At 44.0% G+C, this 19,801-nt stretch overlaps 1 protein-coding gene across 1 annotated transcript in view; it reads right to left on the bottom strand.

The window, feature by feature from the left end:
* The window catches only part of CDH13 (cadherin 13), a 916,091-nt gene that overhangs the window by 380,151 nt on the left and 516,139 nt on the right, over positions 1-19,801 (bottom strand). The window contains exon 5 of the mRNA XM_077288603.1: positions 18,385-18,537. Coding sequence (XP_077144718.1) covers positions 18,385-18,537 — 153 coding nt within the window. The remainder of the gene's footprint in view (positions 1-18,384; positions 18,538-19,801) is intronic.

Here is a 19,801-nt window from a genome sequence, read left to right as displayed (position 1 = left end):
AGGAAAAAATGTATTGAGTCAACTGGGGGTCTGACTAACAGTCCAAATTTAGCTTACCAGAGGTGGGTGGGTGGGAGGGAGGCGGCGGTGGTGGTGTGGGGTCACAAGAGGTGTTCGGAGCTGCGATGCTGTGAGTCACATCCCAGGCAGGTAGAAGGGGGTGTTCAGCGGTGCTCTGCACTACTTGGCAGTTCGTGGGCTCCATATACATTTTGTGAAAGCCCGGAGCTCCTGCACGTCCATGGTTTCAATGCGGTGGACTCCATAAAAATTGCCACTGGAGGCGGCACATGCGCTGATTTCTATGTCGGCAGCCAAAATCTCGGTGTTGAGATCAACATCTGAGCATGCGGTGGCCTTTTTGCCGGAGTCCACTGCATTGAAACCATGAAAGTGTGGGTGCTCTGGGCTTTCACAAAATGTCGGCGTAGTCCCCGCAATGCCAAGAACCCCTTCCTATCTGCCTGGGACTCACAGCACCGCAGCATTGCACCTTGAACACCCCCTCCTCCCAGCCCAAGGCCTGCAGCATTGCCCGAAATATTGCCCAACTCCTACTTCCGTAGCACGCCTGATAAACTACATTCGGACTATAAGACGAGCCCCCATTTTACCCCCAAATTTGAGGGAAAAAAGTGTGTCTTATAGTCTGAAAAATACGGTATTTATTTCATGACTGAGCTCATAAATGGGATTGTACCAAATCCAGTTTAGATTGGGCCACCACATTGTCACGGCTAGGCTTTCCTATACCATAGGCATAGTCTTGACCAAGGAAAAAAGGAAAAAACGAGTGTTAGGCTCTGTTTAGGCTGATCTGGAAAGTGGACGCAGTAAGCCCTCGGTCCCAAGGTTACAGGGGCCTCAAGGGTGGGTGCAGCTGGCAGGATAAGACGTGTGGAGTGAGGACGAGATACCTTCAGGAATCTTGGGAATCACAGGATGGATGCAGCGAAGTCAATAGGGCACCTGTGGAACGAGGACAAGATAACTTCAGGAATCTTGGGAGTCACAGGATGGACGCAGCGAAGTCAGTAGGGCAGTAGAGACAGAAGCATGTAGCATGGTATAGGAGAGAAACAAACTAAAGTCTAAGATTACAATTCCGAAGACACAGGTGTGTATCCTAATGGGCCTTAAAAGGCTTAGGGAGATGATATCACATACTGGACAGCCTGCAAAGCCCAATGTGGAGCACAACAGAGGAAGTAGACCGAGCTGAAGGGAGCAGAGCATGGAGATGGCACTGGTGTGTAACAAGGAGTTTTTGCCACCTTCCCTGGCATCCGTAACGAATTGTCCATGACCCACAAGGTACATCCACAAGAGGGTCACATCAGAAACCTCAGTGCAGCGACACCATAACCCAAGATATGTAAGAGACGAGCTCAAAATCTCGATCATTTTGTTGTGTGAACACAATGTTCTGCTCTGGTTCTTTATATGTTGCCGATGCCACTCAGTGGTCATGGTGTGTTGAGCGGTTCATCAAGGGTTATGCAGCCGGTAGAGTGCTAATATTTGTATTGTGGAGAATCTGAACATACTGCTACATCTGCAGGAGACTGAAGGTATTCGGACGTTGGAAGAAAAGCAGCCATCACTACACACACACACATCACACTGGCAGAACTCGGAGAAGACAATGATTACTAATCGGTCCGCCACTCCTCAATCACTCCAGGTGCGAGCAGATGATTATATGGAATTAGAGGTCGAGAGAAGGCACAATCAATGCTCGCTGGAGAACCTCAGAGTTTCTGCTCTACAAAGGCCTTTCAGGCAGTGGGATAAACCCTTTGATCAGATGGATCGCATTGCAATGCAGCAGGTGACGTGCGGAAAATTATAAACCTCGGCTGCTCACACTGTTCAGTCATTTTAAGATTAGGTGGATTGACAAATTTGATTATTAATGTGCCGGAAGAAGAAGAAGAACCACGGATATGGATTGGTGTAATGAACCACCAGCTAAAAAATGGGTTCTATGCTCAGACTTAGCTCTAGCCACTCTTTTTATCAAGATGTAAGGAGCTGCTTGATATTCACCCTTTACAGAAATCTGAGCTTCACAGAAGGGGGCTCCAAAAGTAGCCGCTGAGCGGTGGAGCGAGCTGAAAGAAAGAAAGGAAGAAGCAAAATCAGAAACAGACAGGTAAAAATTGAGCTAAGCATCCAAGGTGGAACAGGTGGTATAGCACCAATTTACTGGGTACTAGGCGACTGATTGTCATCTGAACCCATCTGGGATTGGCACCCTGATTTTCTGACTTAGGCTTCATTCACCTTAGCCATGCAGCAGAGTGCATGGCGCATGGCACAGCGTCCCTACCAGTGCAATTGGGTTTCATTATAGCCTCTATATTGCACTTTGTTGGTCTGACATGAGTTTGTGTCTCTTATCTTCCTTTTCCTGAGCTCCTCTCAGCTGATTTATGACCACAGACCACATCAAAACCCAAATGCAAAAATATGTTTTAGTAAGAAAAAAAGTGAACAACCCCTTTAAGAACAATGTAATAGACAATCCTTTTTTATTTCTCCAGCTCATCAAGAAAATAAAAAGATTTAGCAAATTTGCAACTATTATTGCGTCTACATTTTTGTGCTTACAGCTTCTATGCAAAGCCACTGTATGTGTGGCCCTGATTACGGACTGCAAGGTATGTAGTTTTCTCCTGAGCTCATTTATTATTTTTTATAGCTTTTTTTCAGTAATACAGCAACAAAAAAGTACAGAGGGATTGGAATAATCCATAAGTGGAGTCTACGACCATGGAGACACATGGGTCTGCATTGTTGCTCTAGGCAAGAAATGGCCGGCGATTGTGAATCAAAAAGTTATTTCATTTTTTTTATTTTTTTATTTTAAGATTCATTTATTTCTTTTACATCTGAAGCTTAAAACAATTTCCAGCCCATCTAGTCAGCATAATTAAAAACACAACTCATCATGATGAAAAAAAAAACAATGGCTCTTAGAATATGATAATGAAGGGGTTAAGAAGAAAACGAGGCATTCGGCGCCTTCTGTTCATGAAAGCGCCGGCCATTATCGATATTAATTATGATTGTCTCATCAGACACAAGGTGCAAAAAAATAAGTGTTTTCATCATGAAAAAAAAAAATTCCAAACCGCTCTCATATCTCATCAACCTGGCGCCGAGATTAAAAATCTCCTGATATTATCAAAGTAATTAAATTCCAAAGTGGAGGCAGCTTAGCTGAAGAGGGAAGATTAATGGGAGGGTGCTGCACGCTCCATCACATATATACCCTGCCTTACTGCCCAGTCTTCTCCCGGATGCGAGGATTCATCATTCCCGCCGTACGGCCGATTAATCTAATATTTAAATCAGATGTCAGCACGAGATTATAAATATGTGCACCCTGCTCCACGACGCAACGTCGCCATGTTTACATGATGTTCCAATTTTTCTATTTTCAGCAGAGACGTAGTTAAAGATGTTGTGGGGTTAGGAAATTGATGGACGCGTGCCCTAGGGGCAAATAATTAAACAAAATTTATGTAAATAATGGTAAAATTAACGGAGATTTGTTATTTGAATTTACAAAATTTTGTTACAGATTCCAATCAGATACTTTGTTATTAACAATTACTTGAAAGGCAGTAAACTTTCTTACAGTGCTTACTAGTTTTGTCATCCAGTGTGCTTAAAAACAAATATAGATAAGGGATGCTTGAATATTTTTTTTTTCTTTTTTGCAGTTGGCTCTGAGCTGGTGGGACGACACTATCAGCTATGATTTCTGCCATACAAAGCAGCCCTAGTTAGCATGCAGAGACAAACAGCAGCAGCATGGAGGACACTTTACACCAGTATTAAGCTGTGTAAATGTGAATCCAGCTCTGAAGTGAGATAAAAGACTTGTTAGAAAGCTCAGCACGATCTTTCTGTGCCTACCTCTGCCTGTTTTCTCTCACTGCTCCTAACTACTCCTATACTTTCTATAGAATATAATAGACAGTTTAACAAGACACATTACTTTGCCGTGTGTCTTGTGGAGCTAAGCTGCTTTTTTCAGAGTGGATGGCAAGAGTAGGGGAAATACGTGGCTCATAAGTGGAGAAAGGAGCAGAACTCATTTATAACATACATTACTATACTTGTCTGTACTATTGATTTATGTTGAAAGTACAGTTCCCTTATAAAATAAAAATGAATTGAACTTTTGAAAATTTATTTTAATTTATTAATTTATAACTTTTTATTATAACCATATAGATGTGTGCCTCAGCCTCTTGAACTTTACCCGTTTGACTGCTCTTTAGAGTGATCGGTGGTGATCTCAAGACCCAAACCCACACGTATCTGCATGGAATTTAAGGGCTTAAAAAGTATCTGAAAAAAATTCAAAAAGTTTAGATAATCTTTGAATGTATCCATTTTTTACTTAAAGCAGATTTACGATAGGGTTCAATAAAAATGTTGGACCTTTTGGCTTCTACATCCTCTATGTTTCACAGTACATAGGCTGCAGAATGAGTTACTACTAGTGAGCTTCGCACTGGGTCTGTGACCTTTATCACATTCATGTTTAAAGTTTAACTTTCATCTTAGAAGATAGTTCAGGAGAAGAGTACAAACTCTGCTGTCAGGACGAGCTTCCAAAGTCTATGTACCATGAAACATAGAGGCTGTAGAAGCCAAAGAATTAAAAACATTTTAACAAAATCCAACTGCAAAAGGGGATTTTAAGCAAAGATATATACATTAAAGTAAAGAAAATTGTCCCTAATGGTATTTGTGTAAGGAGATGGACATACTGCCCACGTTCCCACTAGAAGACTAAGAATATTGTTGTATTATGTAATGTGAACTGTGACATGCATTAATAGTTTTGTTATTGTGTTAGAGTAAATTATTGGGACTCACCCAGAGTGGGAGGGGCTAAGGTAAAGGAACAGAGATCGTTTCCTGTCAGGACATCAGATAGGGCCCAGTGTGCGACTTAAGCAGACCAAAGGTCAGGACAGTAAGCAGTGCTGCATGAAGTGGATGTCCCGAAGTGAGGGGAGACGGAGACGGTGGTTTGCGTGAACTGGAGAAAAGAGAAAAGGAAAACAGACAGGAGGACGGAGCATCAATCGGAGACGGGTCCTGGAAGAGGACACCTAAAAGTATGGCCCCAAAGTTTATAACTCAGGTAACGGGCCAAGACGGGACAAAGTACGCGAGACAAAGAGAGGGCCCCAGGCAGGAGTTCCAAGGCATCAGTAGCAGAGAAGATAAGTATCGGCCATACTGCCAACATAGTTCCCTTGAGGGAACAGAAGATGCGGAACCGTGGGTTGAGAATAGGACTCTTGCTAACTGGGCTGTATTACCGACGTGGTGAAGTAAATTGAAGCAGTGGATATAGAGAACAAAAAAATAACGAGAAAAGAGTTGAGAGTGTGTGTGGAAAATGCTCCGTAGTGTGAAGAAAACGTTCATAAAGTTGTGTACCCGCCACCTACTGTATATATTTCCCCAAAGTTATCATGAAGTAAAAAGTTTATTTTCTTTTCGACTGGTGGTCTCCCTCATTGAAGTCCTCAACGTCTGGTCCTGGCCAACCCCAGCCATCGGTAACATGCCAACTGCAAGGGGGACCTCACAGCACAAGTCCACACACCCATCCTGTAATAATTATAGGGGATAACTCAGGAGACTCTTTGCGTGGAACAGGACAACTACAGGACACAGTTTTATAAGTGGTAAAGTCTATATTATCACACGGTGATTCAAACAGGTGCAGAGAGAAACTCAAGTCCACAACACTTGGTGTAAATATTAAACGCAGCTTAAACAGTCTATAGGGAACTTCAGAGGAAAATGCAATCAAGCAGAAAGTCTATGAAGCACAGTTATTCTTGAGGATACTTGACACGAATAAATCCTTGTCTTAGTCCAAACACAGATAGATAAGCTTATAAGGCAGTTCAAATAATATCTTAGCTCAACCAGGGAGGCCTGGTTAATAGTCTCAGGTTTTTGCAGAGCAGCAAACGCTTACATGTCCAGCAAATGCAGATGGAAGTTAATACAAGCAGCAGATGAAGGAGGATTACTGTAACTGGTGTATGCAGCAGGAACTCAGAGCAGAGTAGCAGGATCACCACACACAGGTTCACAGGAGCAGGTATCTAGCCAGGGAGTAATCAGAGGTCAGGAGCTGGATGCAAGGCAGAATACTCTAGCACAGACTGAAGGCTGGGGTGGAGTTTTATAGCAGGAAGACACAGTGCACATGAGACCAAAGACGCCATCTTGGAAAAGGGCAGTAATGCACAAAAGGTAAAAAATGTTCAGAGTCCTGACACATCCTGTACCCTACTTCCATGTAACTTGCCGGGGCATAAGAGGAGAGTACCTCACCAACAGGTACCACCCCGCACCACGTTACTTAAACCTACTATAGTTGTATATGTTGTTTGTAACAAAGGTTTGGAACCTATATGGTCATCCGGGGTAGTCACCCAGCTTTTATAGACATCTGAATGTTTGGATATATTATTAATTTCTTGGTTCTGCATACGTGCACAAATGGGAATAGGAAGGGAGGGAATTAATTCAATATAATAAAATTTGCTTCTCTGTGATTGGAGTATTGTCAGCTGCATACCCTTCCTCCCACCACACCCTTCCTTTTAGGTTTATGGGTGTGTCCGACAGCAGAGCTGGCCATCTATAAGGACCAGGTGCACGTAAATCATCATCGCCGGTTCCCTGCAAGCAAGAGATACATAATTTTTACAATAATAATCAATAATATGCACCCTCTTCCTCCTAATTATTTTTTTTCTTTTTTAGAGAGAATTATTCCGATCTGTGGAGCTCATGAGCCAAAATAAGCCATGACCCAAAGGATGATTATACGCGAGATGCAGTCAAGCCACTGGAAGAGAGAAAACTCTCATTGTGATCTGTTCCATCTTAATTGAGATGGATTATATTCCGGGTTTTAGAAGGAGAAAGTGAACAAATCGCAAGAATTAAAGTATATCTGTTCGGCTGGGATAAGTGGCGCCATCGATCAAGATACCGCACTCCTTCTTTTAATCCTCTCTGATCTTCTTCCTTTAGTCTTCCCGCATATTATGTCTTTATCCACATGATATACACATGTGTAATCATAGGGTGTGAATACTTTTGCACTATTTTCTTTTTTTTTTGCTGTTATAAATAACTAGATTGTGGCCCGATTCTAATGCATCGGGTATTCTAGAATATGCATGTCCCCGTAGTATATGGACAATGATGATTCCAGAATTCGCGGCAGACTGCCCGTCGCTGATTGGTCGAGGCAACCTTTATGACATCATCGTCGCCATGGCAACCATTATGACATCTACGTCGATACTGTGCCCGTCGCTGATTGGTCGAGGCGAATTCGCGGCAGACTGTGCCCGTCGCTGATTGGTCGGCGATGATGTCATAAAGGTTGCCTCGACCAATCAGCGACGGGCACAGTCTGCCGCGAATTCGCCTCGACCAATCAGCGACGCGGGATTTCCAGGACAGACAGACAGACAGAAAAACCCTTAGACAATTATATATATAGATAAAGACACCACTTTTCAAGCAGTCTTTGTATTAAAGTGCTTGCACCAAGTTTGGATCAAGTCCTCCATCCCTAGGATAAGGGATAACTTCTCAGTCGTTGGGACTCCACCAATCCCGAGAAAAGGGCTCGGCAAAGCTCCATCTGAATGGAGCAGAGGTTGAGTATACTCTATGGGACTGCCAAGTGGTTTACTCTATCTCCCGCAGTCCCATTGAGGATGAATGGAGCAGAGATACACAAGCACAACGTCTACTCTACTCAGATGAGGGTTCTACGGAGCTAAATTGTCGAGATCGGAGGTCTCCACGGTTAAACCACCACTGATCAAGATGTTATAACAAGCCCTTTAACAAGCCCTTTAAATCTGTCGTTTTGGGTACACAGCTCTTATGCTGACTTATGTGTCTCCATAGTTTCACACTACAGTCATGAGTTAACTCACTTCCCTCCATCACTTTCTTCTTATTATATACATTCAAACAGTTCACAACAAACTGAGGACAGATGGAAAGTATCGTGGTCGAATAATGAGGCTACAGGCGGTTTGTTTGCAATTTCGATGTGACTGCCATATAATGACATGCTGTGTGACACCCTTGCACATTTTAGCATCACGTAAATGGACTTTTAAAGTAAATGCGTGCCTTCTTTTATGCAAAATTCCTAATTTTCCCAATACTTAGCTCCGAATGTTACTCTGCCCAGAACTGGTTAAAAACAAACTGCTCATGCGCAGATGGTCTGTGACAAGCCCAAAATTTCCAGAAACATATGGATAGCATAAAGGACATCATCCACATCTATAAAATAAAGAGTTACCTGACTTTGACAATCTCACCGAGTGACTTGAACATGTCCATAGGACTGTTGAGAACTATTTTTTAAAGTACTTTTCTTTTTAAAAAGTTACGTTGGACCATTGAGCATTAAGAGATAAGTTTTGGGCAACATTTTTAAACCAGAAATTGTGATGGGAACAGGTTCCTATTAAAAATGATAGAACTGTTATTGCTCAAAGTCACCACTAGAGGGAGCTTAGTACATAATGTACATTCATAAAACAGTATGCAATAAGCTCCCTCTAGTGGTGGATACAGGCAACCAGAATATTATTATTAAATTCTTCTTGGCTGGAAATTTTGATTTCTGTACCTGAAAAATAAAGCCCTGACAATTATAGTAATATATACTGGGGAACTAATCAGCAAAAATATTGGTAAAAAGTGGAAATATATGCCTCATGCTCAATAGGGAAGATTTTCCTTATCTTCTGCAAATAATAGAATAACCAGAAAGAACCATGGAGACATTTGTAATATTTTGCCAATGGGGATATAAAGCTGAAGGTCAGGAATGGCAGCAGGAACTGCATGCTCCTTACACCTATGAGCTATGATGACATATTAATACGTAGGATGATCAATATATAACCTTCAGCCGACCATAATAATCAAGAAATTGGAAAAAGCACAGAGCAGAGTAAGATCATAAGGAAAATATGCTGCTACTTACGGCCATATACAGTGTTATACATGACGAATTTCTTCTGTGTTGACCCCATAGAGTTTTCCTCAAATGAGAACTGCCATATAACCCCACAATATTAACGTTCTCAGTATCATAAGAATATCTGCAGCTATATCTCATATTTTTTGCAAGTTTTGAAATTTTATATTTTTGCAATAAATGGAATTTTTAGAGTTTTCAACTGCAGTACTATGACAGACCACATGGGGAGCTGTTAATGCAAAGCTCTTCAATCAGGGTCAGAGAGTGACTGACACAGGTTGTCGGCATTGGACACTCGCTTTTTATTGAAGTATATGCAGCGCCCCAGAGTCCTGGTTGTTGCAGTACTGACGCTCCGCCACTAAGGGGAGTGATGGTACGTCTGATGGCACTTAAGGAGTTCATCTGACCAGGTATCACAGTCACACATTATACTTCACACTCTGGCCTCCAGGGGGAGCAAAGGGTTCTATGTATTAGGCCACTCCTCACAACCTGGTAAAACTGGGGGTTGGATAGGAAGTTAGTCAGAAGCTGACTGGGTTTGATCCAGGCAACATCCTGTGGCAGAGGGTGTTGCGGGGGAAGATTCAGGGGGGTCCCTGTCAGGGGTGGGATCCTGACATTGGCCTAGCGAAAAGGACAGAACGTTACAGAGCTGCGCCTGCACCCGTTGCGGTGGCATCCTAAGAAAGGACACGAAGCGAGGTTTATTGTGGAGAAGTGAGAAACGAGATCACAGCACAAAGGAGAATAGAACCAGTAGGAGTCATGCCTTAAGATCGTGGCAACATCCTACTGAGGCGCGTAGCCGGTGGCCGGAACGCCGAGGAAGTATTGGTGCGTCTTAGCCAAATCATCTGGGGGACGGAGAAGAACATCAGAACAGAAACGAGAGTTGTGAGAAAGAACATCAGAAACAGACACAACAGTTGTGAGGACTATCCCGTGGTGCTCAGCAGGGAGGTACTACAACACACAGGCGCTAGAAGGTAGGCACTGATTTCCACCTGCAAAGGGAACTCTGGGTGTGCCTTCGGACCGGCCGGTCTCAGCCAGCCCTGTTAACAGTGCTCCGGATTGTGGATCCTGAAGCCTTCAGTAAAGAGGTAAGAAAGACTGCAACCCTGTGTCCTCGTTATTCATCGCGACTTGCACCACGCACCATCATCACACTTTTCATTGGACGCCCCTTAGCAGGGTCACGGACCGGGTCTAGCCACCGTGACAACCCCAGGACCGAGACAGAGAGGCCCGGTACCGAGTACCCCGTGGCCCTGCATCTGGTCCAACTTGCCGTCATGAACAGGATCTACTTAAGCCTGAAGAATCAGGTCATGTGTGCCTTGGAACTGTGTCTGAATTGTGCTTGAACTGTGACTTATTGCAAAGACTATGTATTGCCGATTGCCGCCAAAACCGCCGCCATTACAGCGCTAAGAGGAGCGCAGGAGAAGAAGAAGGGCGTGGATTTGTGGGCGTGAACAAGCTGAAGAGCGCGAAGAACAATGGCCGCCCAGTCTAAGTATTGCTGTATCCTGAGGACGTGTATGTCAGCAGCTGAGGTCCGCCTCCTCATTCTCTATGGAGGGTGGAGACCATGGAGACGGGGCCGCCCCCGAAAAAGAGCGCGGGAAGAAGATCCAGAGGAGGGGACAAAGATGGTGACTTCCAGGACACCGCATGGGGACGACCCGGCCCTGCGCAGGGCTGCATCACCCACAGCAGTCCCGGATTCACCGCTGCTGCAGGGACTGGCCACCGCGGAGCTGCCGATGGGGAGGCCCAGCAGACAGTCGCCTGATGACTGGGTAGCTGCAGCTGAAGCCCAGCAGCTGGCGCGCTGCCGAGAGGCCCACGCCCACATGAGTTCCCGGTTGGGCCATCCTACGGAGATCCGCCTGTCCCCCGTGCCCTCCCACTCTGCCCAATCCGACCGCGGCAGACCCGCAAACCCTGCCGGTGGATTGTGAGCCGCGGGAGCCAGACCTGAGGATCCTGCTAGTGACGGAACACCAACGACACCTGGTGGTGGCGTGGAGGAAGCAGCCCCGACTGGTGGCCATGATCGACCTAACGGGTGAGGTGGAGGTCCCACCATCGAAGTGGGGTGTGGTGGTCATCTTTAACTCCCAGGAAGGAAGGGGAGTCAGCCAGGAGATTGGGGAGCCACTAAAGGTCCACGTCACCCGGAGCGAGGTGGAGCCTTGCTATGGAGAGATCGATGCGGATCATGACCTGGAACCCGGGGATGCCGTGACCTACACCCGGTGGCAAAGAGGGACTGGTTGGACGGCCCGGGGCATCCAGCGGTGCGTGACCCTTCAGGCCGCTACTGAAACTCAGGGGACCGTACCCATTGCGGGAAAGATGACAGAAGTCTCCGCTATGGACCGCCAGGCTGCCCAGGCCCATCGTGTGACTCTGGGTCCCACCCGTTCTCGGCTGAGAAGGGTGGTCAGCTAGGTGAAGCCACTGTCGCCAGAACCAGAGTAAGCCTTAAAACCATAAAACTGTAAATAGTTCATTTAACTGTTTGTCTCCGTGTTGCTTCTAGTACCCGACCAGGGTTATTCTTAAAGGGATCCCTTTGTTTACCCGGGATCCCTATTGTTTTTGCTTTTTGTTTTTGTTTTTGTTCGTCATTGTTTACAAAGACTGCCGAATCATGGACGGTGAATGATTCACAAACTGTGTTGTAAATAGTTTGCACCTTCTTAAGGGTGCCCCCTACTGGTTTTACAAAAAGGAGAACTTTTTGAAGAGACTGTTCTTGAATACAGCGCAGATGTTCTTGCCTTTAAACGGACTTGCAGATAGAGAGTCTGCACTACCTCAAAGAGACTTGAGTCCCTCTTAAAGGAAATGTTCATATGTTGCACTTAAGTATAATGTTACTTTGAGAATGTTGAATGATAATAGGTAGTGTGTAGTTATTTAAAATAGAAAATGTTTAATGATGTTACTAGAGATTGAGGACAGGAAAGAGTTGAAAGCCGAATTTCAATGAAACGAACCCGGAGGGGTTAGTGAGTCCTCCTGGAAACCATAGATACCGTAGATGGTTGATTGATCTTATACTATGAATAAAGATTAAGCTTGCAAAAAGAAAAGAGGCAGTAGGCCCAGACGAGTAGCCAGGCGGTCCTGCATGTTCCAAAATCAGAGAGTAAAGAGAAAATATTGCATTTAGAAAAGAAAAGTAAAGACAAAGTTAATTTATATTTTCGAGTTTTATAGTAAGCCTTTAGTGGGTTCAGCCTATACGCCCTTAAAGGAAAAGTTAAATTATTGTTCCAGAATTTGCACTTAGTAGATAGAATACCCGGCTGGGTAAAGATGGTTATTTATAGTTAGTCATTTAATAAGTGTTATTTAAAAATGTAAATATGTTTCTGTTTGTAACGTTCAAGTGTCCTCACCTCCCATAAAGGGAAGCACTGTTAAATTTACTTGTTCATTGCATTTCAAAATTTTGTATGTCTTTTGCTAACATGTATTGTTGTTCTTCTTCCCAGTCCGGGAGTACTGGATTTAACCTGGGGGGAGTGCAGCGCCCCAGAGTCCTGGTTGTTGCAGTACTGACGCTCCGCCACTAAGGGGAGTGATGGTACATCTGATGGCACTTAAGGAGCTCACCTGACCAGGTATCACAGTCACACATTACACTTCACACTCTGGCCTCCAGGGGGAGCAAAGGGATCTATGTATTAGGCCACTCCTCACAACCTGGTAAAACTGGGGGTTGGATAGGAAGTTAGAGAGAAGCTGACTGGGTTTGATCCAGACAACATCCTGTGGCAGAGGGTGTTGCGGGGGAAGATTCAGGGGGGTCCCTGTCAGGGGTGGGATCCTGACAGTGGCCTAGCGAAAAGGACAGAACGTTACGGAGCCCGCCTACACCCGTTGCGGTGGCATCCTAAGAAAGGACACGAAGCGAGGTTTATTGTGGAGAAGTGAGAAACGAGATCACAGCACAAAGGAGAATAGAACCAGTAGGAGTCGTGCCGTAAGATCGTGGCAACATCCTACTGAGGCGCGTAGCCGGTGGCCGGAACGCCGAGGAAGTATTGGGCTCCAAGCATTACTTCAAACAGCAGCAGGACAGTTAATTATAGGTTGGCTGTGTCACCTAAATCACCTAAGCAGACATAGGAGGCAATTGTGGGAGAGGGGCGTCTCTAGGGTCCCAGAATAACTCCAGGCCTACCCGTCATACGGGTGCGTCCTAGCCAAGACATCTGGGGGACGGAGAAGAACATCAGAACAGAAACGAGAGTTGTGAGAAAGAACATCAGAAACAGACACAACAGTTGTGAGGACTATCCCGTGGTGCTCAGCAGGGAGGTACTACAACACACAGGCGCTAGAAGGTAGGCACTGATTTCCACCTGCAAAGGAAACTCTGGATGTGCCTTCGGACCGGCCGGTCTCAGCCAGCCCTGTTAGCAGTGCTCTGGATTGTGGATACTGAAGCCTTCAGTAAAGAGGTAAAAGAGACTGCAACCCTGTGTCCTCGTTATTCATCGCGACTTGCACCACGCACCATCATCACACTTTTCATTGGACGCCCCTTAGCAGGGTCACGGACCGGGTCTAGCCACCGTGACAACCCCAGGACCGAGACAGAGAGGCCCGGTACCGAGTACCCCGCGGCCCTGCGTCTGGGGGCACTCCATATACCCCAATTGTAAGCCGATTACATAGGACCACCAGGCATTGGCATCAGACCCCAGGCACCACCTCCTGACCCCACAGGCCAGATTCGGCTCCTAACTCCACAGGCTAGCTTCGGCTCCTGACCCCACAAGTTAGGGCCGGCTCCTGACCACACAGGCCAGCCCCAGCTCCTGACCCCACAGGCCAGTGCTGACTTCTGACCCCACAGGCAAGCTCTGGCTCCTGACCCCACAGGTTAGTGCCGATTCCTGACCCCAGAGGCCAGCGCTGGCTCCTGACCCCATAGGCCAGCTCCTGCCTCCGATCCCACAGATTAGTGCCTGTTCCTAATCACACAGGCTAGTGCTGACTCCTGACCCCACAGGTTAGTGCCAGCTCCTGATCACACAGGCTAGTGAAGGCTCCTGACCCCACAGGTTAGTGCCAGCTCCTGATCACGCAGGCTAGTGCTGGCTCCTGACCACACAGGATAGTGCCATCTCCTGATCACACAGGCTAGTGCTGGCTCCTGACCATACAGGTTAGTGCCAGCTCCTGATCACACAGGCTAGTGCTGGCTCCTGACCACACAGGTTATTGCTGGCTCCTGACCCCATAGGCCAGCTCCTGCCTCCGATCCCACAGATTAGTGCCTGTTCCTAATCACGCAGGCTAGTGAAGGCTCCTGACCATACAGGTTAGTGCCAGCTCCTGATCACACAGGCTAGTGCTGGCTCCTGACCACACAGGTTATTGCTGGCTCCTGACCCCAGAGGCCATCTCCTGCCTCCGATCCCACAGATTAGTGCCTGCTCCTGAACACATGGAATGCTGTAAAAGAGACATATTATATCATAAACAACATATTTCTGGTATTTACACCTCTTTACAGACAGAACACAATTTGACATGCTGCCTTCAGATACCTCCAAGTGCTCAATGACAGTTTGATGCATGTAACATAGGAACCTGCCGTTACCAATATGACCTTAAACGTTAATATACCGTGCAGCACATCACAACCATGTATCTGATGGACTCGGGAGTTGTTAATGTGTTCTCCATAAAACACGCGTCAATGTCGTTACACCGTATCTTTTAATGTACATCTGTCTTGACTGCCATGACTCATTCAGCCGATCTCAAGGATGCCGCCGTCAAGACTAAATGGATTTCGTTTCTATATTTATTTATGCTCCAACTGATCATTATGTGCGAGTGCCGGACTGGATGTAGCAATTGCATATACAATATAGTACCATCACAAATCAGCCAAGAACTTGTGGAATAGAACCAAGGACTCCGCTAACTAACATAGCCATCATTAACCTCAACCTGACGTCCCCAGGAGAACCATCGAGATGAACTTTTTTTAATGTAGACCAACTTTTGAATCTTTTGTCAAGTTTTGGAAGTAGCTTCCACTATATTATCCTCATAATCAGAAGGGGGGCTTAAAGAGGTGCCAGAAAGACAACCCAATGTTTTCTCATGATCAATGGTTCAACCTCTCTTATAAAAGAGTGACCAAAGGACAATAAAGTCTAAGATGGCCTAGTCACCCAATATTTTAACTCTTTCGGGCAACCAGAGGACAACATTAAGCTGCTGGTGCCAATATCATACACTACTTTGAAAATTTATCACTAAAAAGGAGCCATCAATAACATTTGACTATCAATACTTAACCATTGGGTTGATTGTGAAGCTAGAAGGATGTAGGGTGTGAAAACTTTAAAACACCTCACACGGGGCTTATGTCAAGAGTGGATCCTCTACAAGTCATGGATCCAACAAAGTTCAGAGGCTTTTTATGGAAAAAATAATGAAAACATGCTTTGGTTTTGGATGTCAACTAGAGTTGAACCGTGTTTATAGTCCGTGCCTTGTGAACCTTCTCCATTTCTGGTACCTCTTGATTAGTAAGCCTGGTGCAGTGTCGTCATTACCTACGACACACACATGATGTAGCTAAACCAGTGTTCCTCAACTCTAGAGCCACCAACAGATCATGTTTTCAGGTTTCCGATAATTCCATCACCTTGGATATCCTAAAAGCATGATCTGTTGGTGGCTCTCGAAGACTGGCATTGGGGGAACATTGAGCTAGATGGTCTACCAATGTGGACACTTGACTGGGATCCTGAAAATCTTTTCCCTCAACTCTAATTTGCACCATTTAGATCCTCCACCTCATCCTCTGTTGGTGGGCCACAGCTGTAGAATTTTAACGTCACCGTATTTACCTATTAGCTATTAACTGTACAGCTGCAATTTATGTACACATAATATCGTTTAGGTACCAACTAATTGGGCACAGCTAATCTTATCGGCAGATTTGGACCAAATCATACCGTATGGCATAGAAGATGCAACAGGGGTGTATAAATACTGGGTTCAAGGGTAAAAGGAGCACCCAAGTACTTGGGACCAAAATGGCCCTGTGCCACATAGGAAGACACCACCATTATTAGTGGCACAGGTAGATTTTGCATTGGTGCTCAGGACCTTAACGTTAAGTACCTGAACTTTCCTATACCATTTCTACTTTGCAAACATCCTAATTATAGGCAGATTGACACAAATTTAGAGACGGTCCTTCCATCTTGTGTGGGGCTGTCAATACAATCAACATTCGCATGTGCATTTTACAAAAGCACAATGGTTGCAAGTAAACTGCACTTAAACAGAGAAGTTCCAGGGAACATTGTGGTAATTATAGCTAATACCTATCTCATTGTTATTACGAAAAAAAAATAAATTACATGTTATAATGTATTGTGCATAAAAGAAAGCAAAGAATACAACTTCTACATATTCCATAGTACTCCCACACTTCAATTGTAACCGCTGGAAAATAAAACAGCAATACAACCGTAGGGATGCCGGCATAATGGGTGGACTAAGAACATTTCATGATTTTCAAAAGTTTCCATGTTATTCAGCAATGTTGTACTATAAATCATATTAATATGCAGAAAGATACTTCCGAATATGCAAGGTAGGTGCTAATGTTCATTCAGGACATCATTTCGAGAAATGAACGGAGGGAGGTTTTAGGTTCTCCGACTAAATGTGATAGAAAAATCTGATGATTAATGCAAAATGGATGGAATTCCAAAAACGTTGCCAAATCGACGTTCTCCTTCTCTACCATCTATCAGACAAAAAACACTCTGCATCAGAGAGCATCGATCTTTAGCTCAAGGCAATTTGGTGCAGACATAAGGTCAAAAATAGGGTAAAAAAAAAGTCTAGAAGAAGTTTCCTTCCGGAATGATTGGATTGCTGAAGATTCTCAAGCCAAAAAGAGCACAACCTAGAAGGTACGAATCTAATTAAAAGTCTCAATCCAATCAATGGATGTTGGAAAAATATATGTAAGAAATTTGTAAGGACATGACTGGTGGAATATGATAAGTGACAGATCAATCAATGCCCATCCGTATCCCATATTTTCGAAGACGATGAGTTGGGCATCACCACTCTTATCCCAAAAACAGATATTGTAACTTGGATTAAAACTGCTCCACAAAAGCAGTCAAGACAGTTATTCTCTTTTCTACATCACCTAGTTGACCAAAAACGGAGACTATGAAGTGTCATGATGAAGCCCGTTGGGACCAAAACCATATTCTATGGAAGATTTAGAGCAAGTATACATATCTGGTAAGAAGCAATGAGGTATTCTCCGGACAACATCGAAGGTATGAATCTAACTACAAACCTGAATCCACTCAAATGGATGCGTTGGACGTTGGGAAAACATATGATATTTTTACTGGCAAGTGTAAAGTGAAACAAGGGACACGACTGGTGGAACATATGAACAGATGAATTAATGCCCATCCATACCCTATCCTTCGAAGACATTTGAGTTGGGTCACCACCCACTTCCCAAGTCAAAATTATACAGTACATCCAAGAAAACATACATTGTAACTTGGATGAAAACTGATTCACAAAAGCAACCAAGATGGTTCTTCTCCTTTCTTCACCACCTTGCTGACCAAAACATGAGTCTATGAAGTTCCGTTAAGCCCATTAGGACCACAAACCATACACTATAATATTGCAAGATCAAGAGCAAGTACGAATACCTGATAAGAGGGATTCTCCTGACAAAAAGAGGGATAACATCAGAGATATTAATCCAATTACAAATTTTAATCCAGTCAATTGATTCGTTGGATGTTTGGAAACATATGTCACAAATTTGTAAGGGCAAACTAGCGACATGACTGGTGGAACATGGTAGGTGACAGATGAATTAATTCCAATTCATATCCCATCCTTCGAAGACATTGAGTTGGTCATCACCACCCAGATTCCAAGACAAGTTTCCACATCCAAAATAAAAAGATATTGTAACTTGAATGAAAACTGCTCCACAAAAGTAGCCAAGACGATTCTTGAGTTAACCTTGGGTTGTGCATCGGCATGATCCAAAGAGAAGGTTCCACATAAAAGAAAACAGATAATATAACTTGGATGAAAACTGCTCCACAAAAGCAGCCAAGACTATTTTCTTTTCTACAGCACCTTCTTGACCAAAGGCGTGAGTCTATGATGTGCCGTGAAGCCTATTGGGACCATCAACCATATACTATGGTACTGCAAGTTCTAGAGAAGGGTACACATACCTGATAAGAGGGAATGACCTCTCTGTCCAGAGCTTTGGTGACCTGCACTTCTCCTGTATTCTCGTTTATTCTGAATATTCCCTTGGGTTCCTCATCCACACCTTTTCCATACAGACGAAACTTGGATCCCTGTATCCTGTCACTTACCACAACCTGAAAAAGAGAAAATATAGGGGTAAGTTTATGGTGCACAATCCTATAACATATTCAGTCGCAACACATTTTAGATCTTCAGCTTGGTAACATCATCATGAGTTTAACAACAGTAAGTACTCGAAGACATGTTATTGTCATAGGGAAGGGCTGCCTCCCATTTATTTACTAACACGATGAGGAAAACCTTTTGAGTGGACAACCACCAAAATCTCTTCTCGAAAAACAGTAGGAGTGTCCAACTCCCAGTGACATTTTCCCATATCAGCCTATAGACCATATACAGGCAAAATGTAGTATCAAATGTCAGGGAATGAATAGCAAGCAAACCCTGTATGGAAGTCCATCCTCACCTTTCCTCTTGCTTCAACATTTCCTAACTAAATAAAAAATTAAGATTTTGTGATACTCTGTTTGGAAATGTTTATGCTACATGTGGCCAACCAATGTGAACTGCAATCTGCCAAGGATTTTATTAGCATGTCACGATAAAGGATTGAATTTGTATCGTGAGAAATTTGTAGTCTTAAAAAAATGAGCAGAAAATTGAGTGTGTATAACAAATAAAAACAAGGTAATACCATCTCCTCACTATTTTATGTATTGGATGGTCGGTTAGTTTACCCCCAGGTGTGCACTTCATATATTGCTTGTAACCTCTGTATCAGATAAAGTAAACCACCGTGTGCATTATCACTGAGTTTGCCCTGTGGCAGATAGATGGGAGTACTAGATACCGCTATTTTGCATTGGACATACTAAATCACTGAGCTAATTACTGGGGGGTTTTCAGCCATTTGTGCTATCCTGATTCTTATGAGTATGGTTTGTTAACTATTTCCTTGTCTTTTGGTGTCCCCTGTGGTATTTTTGCTTTTTTATATTCTTGTTAATTTTAAATATAAATCAATAAACATGTGGTTTTAATTATGGGATCTCTTCGTTCTTCCCACTGAAATCATGTGGGATTAGTTGAGTATGTGTATAACAAATGCCAAAGAGGGGGGTGCTCTACTGTAAAGGGAAGGGGCCTCAAAGTGGAGAAACCAGTCCTCTCATACTGTTCATCTATAAGCTTTGATATCTTGACAAGACCACCCTTTCAAGTAATTTAAAACCACTGCTGTCTATTTTTATCACATTTTCACATAAGCTACATCCTGTATTATACTTCAGAGCTGTACTCACTCTTCAGTTGGTGAAATTACTCAGATTCAGTACTGGATAAGTAATATAACGTAGTAACAACTCTGTTGGCATCATG

This window comes from Ranitomeya variabilis, chromosome 2, assembly GCF_051348905.1.
Source record: "Ranitomeya variabilis isolate aRanVar5 chromosome 2, aRanVar5.hap1, whole genome shotgun sequence".
Classification (NCBI taxonomy): Eukaryota; Metazoa; Chordata; class Amphibia; order Anura; family Dendrobatidae; genus Ranitomeya; species Ranitomeya variabilis.
Note: the sequence above shows the minus strand (reverse complement) of the source record. Positions and strands in the feature narration are given on the sequence as shown.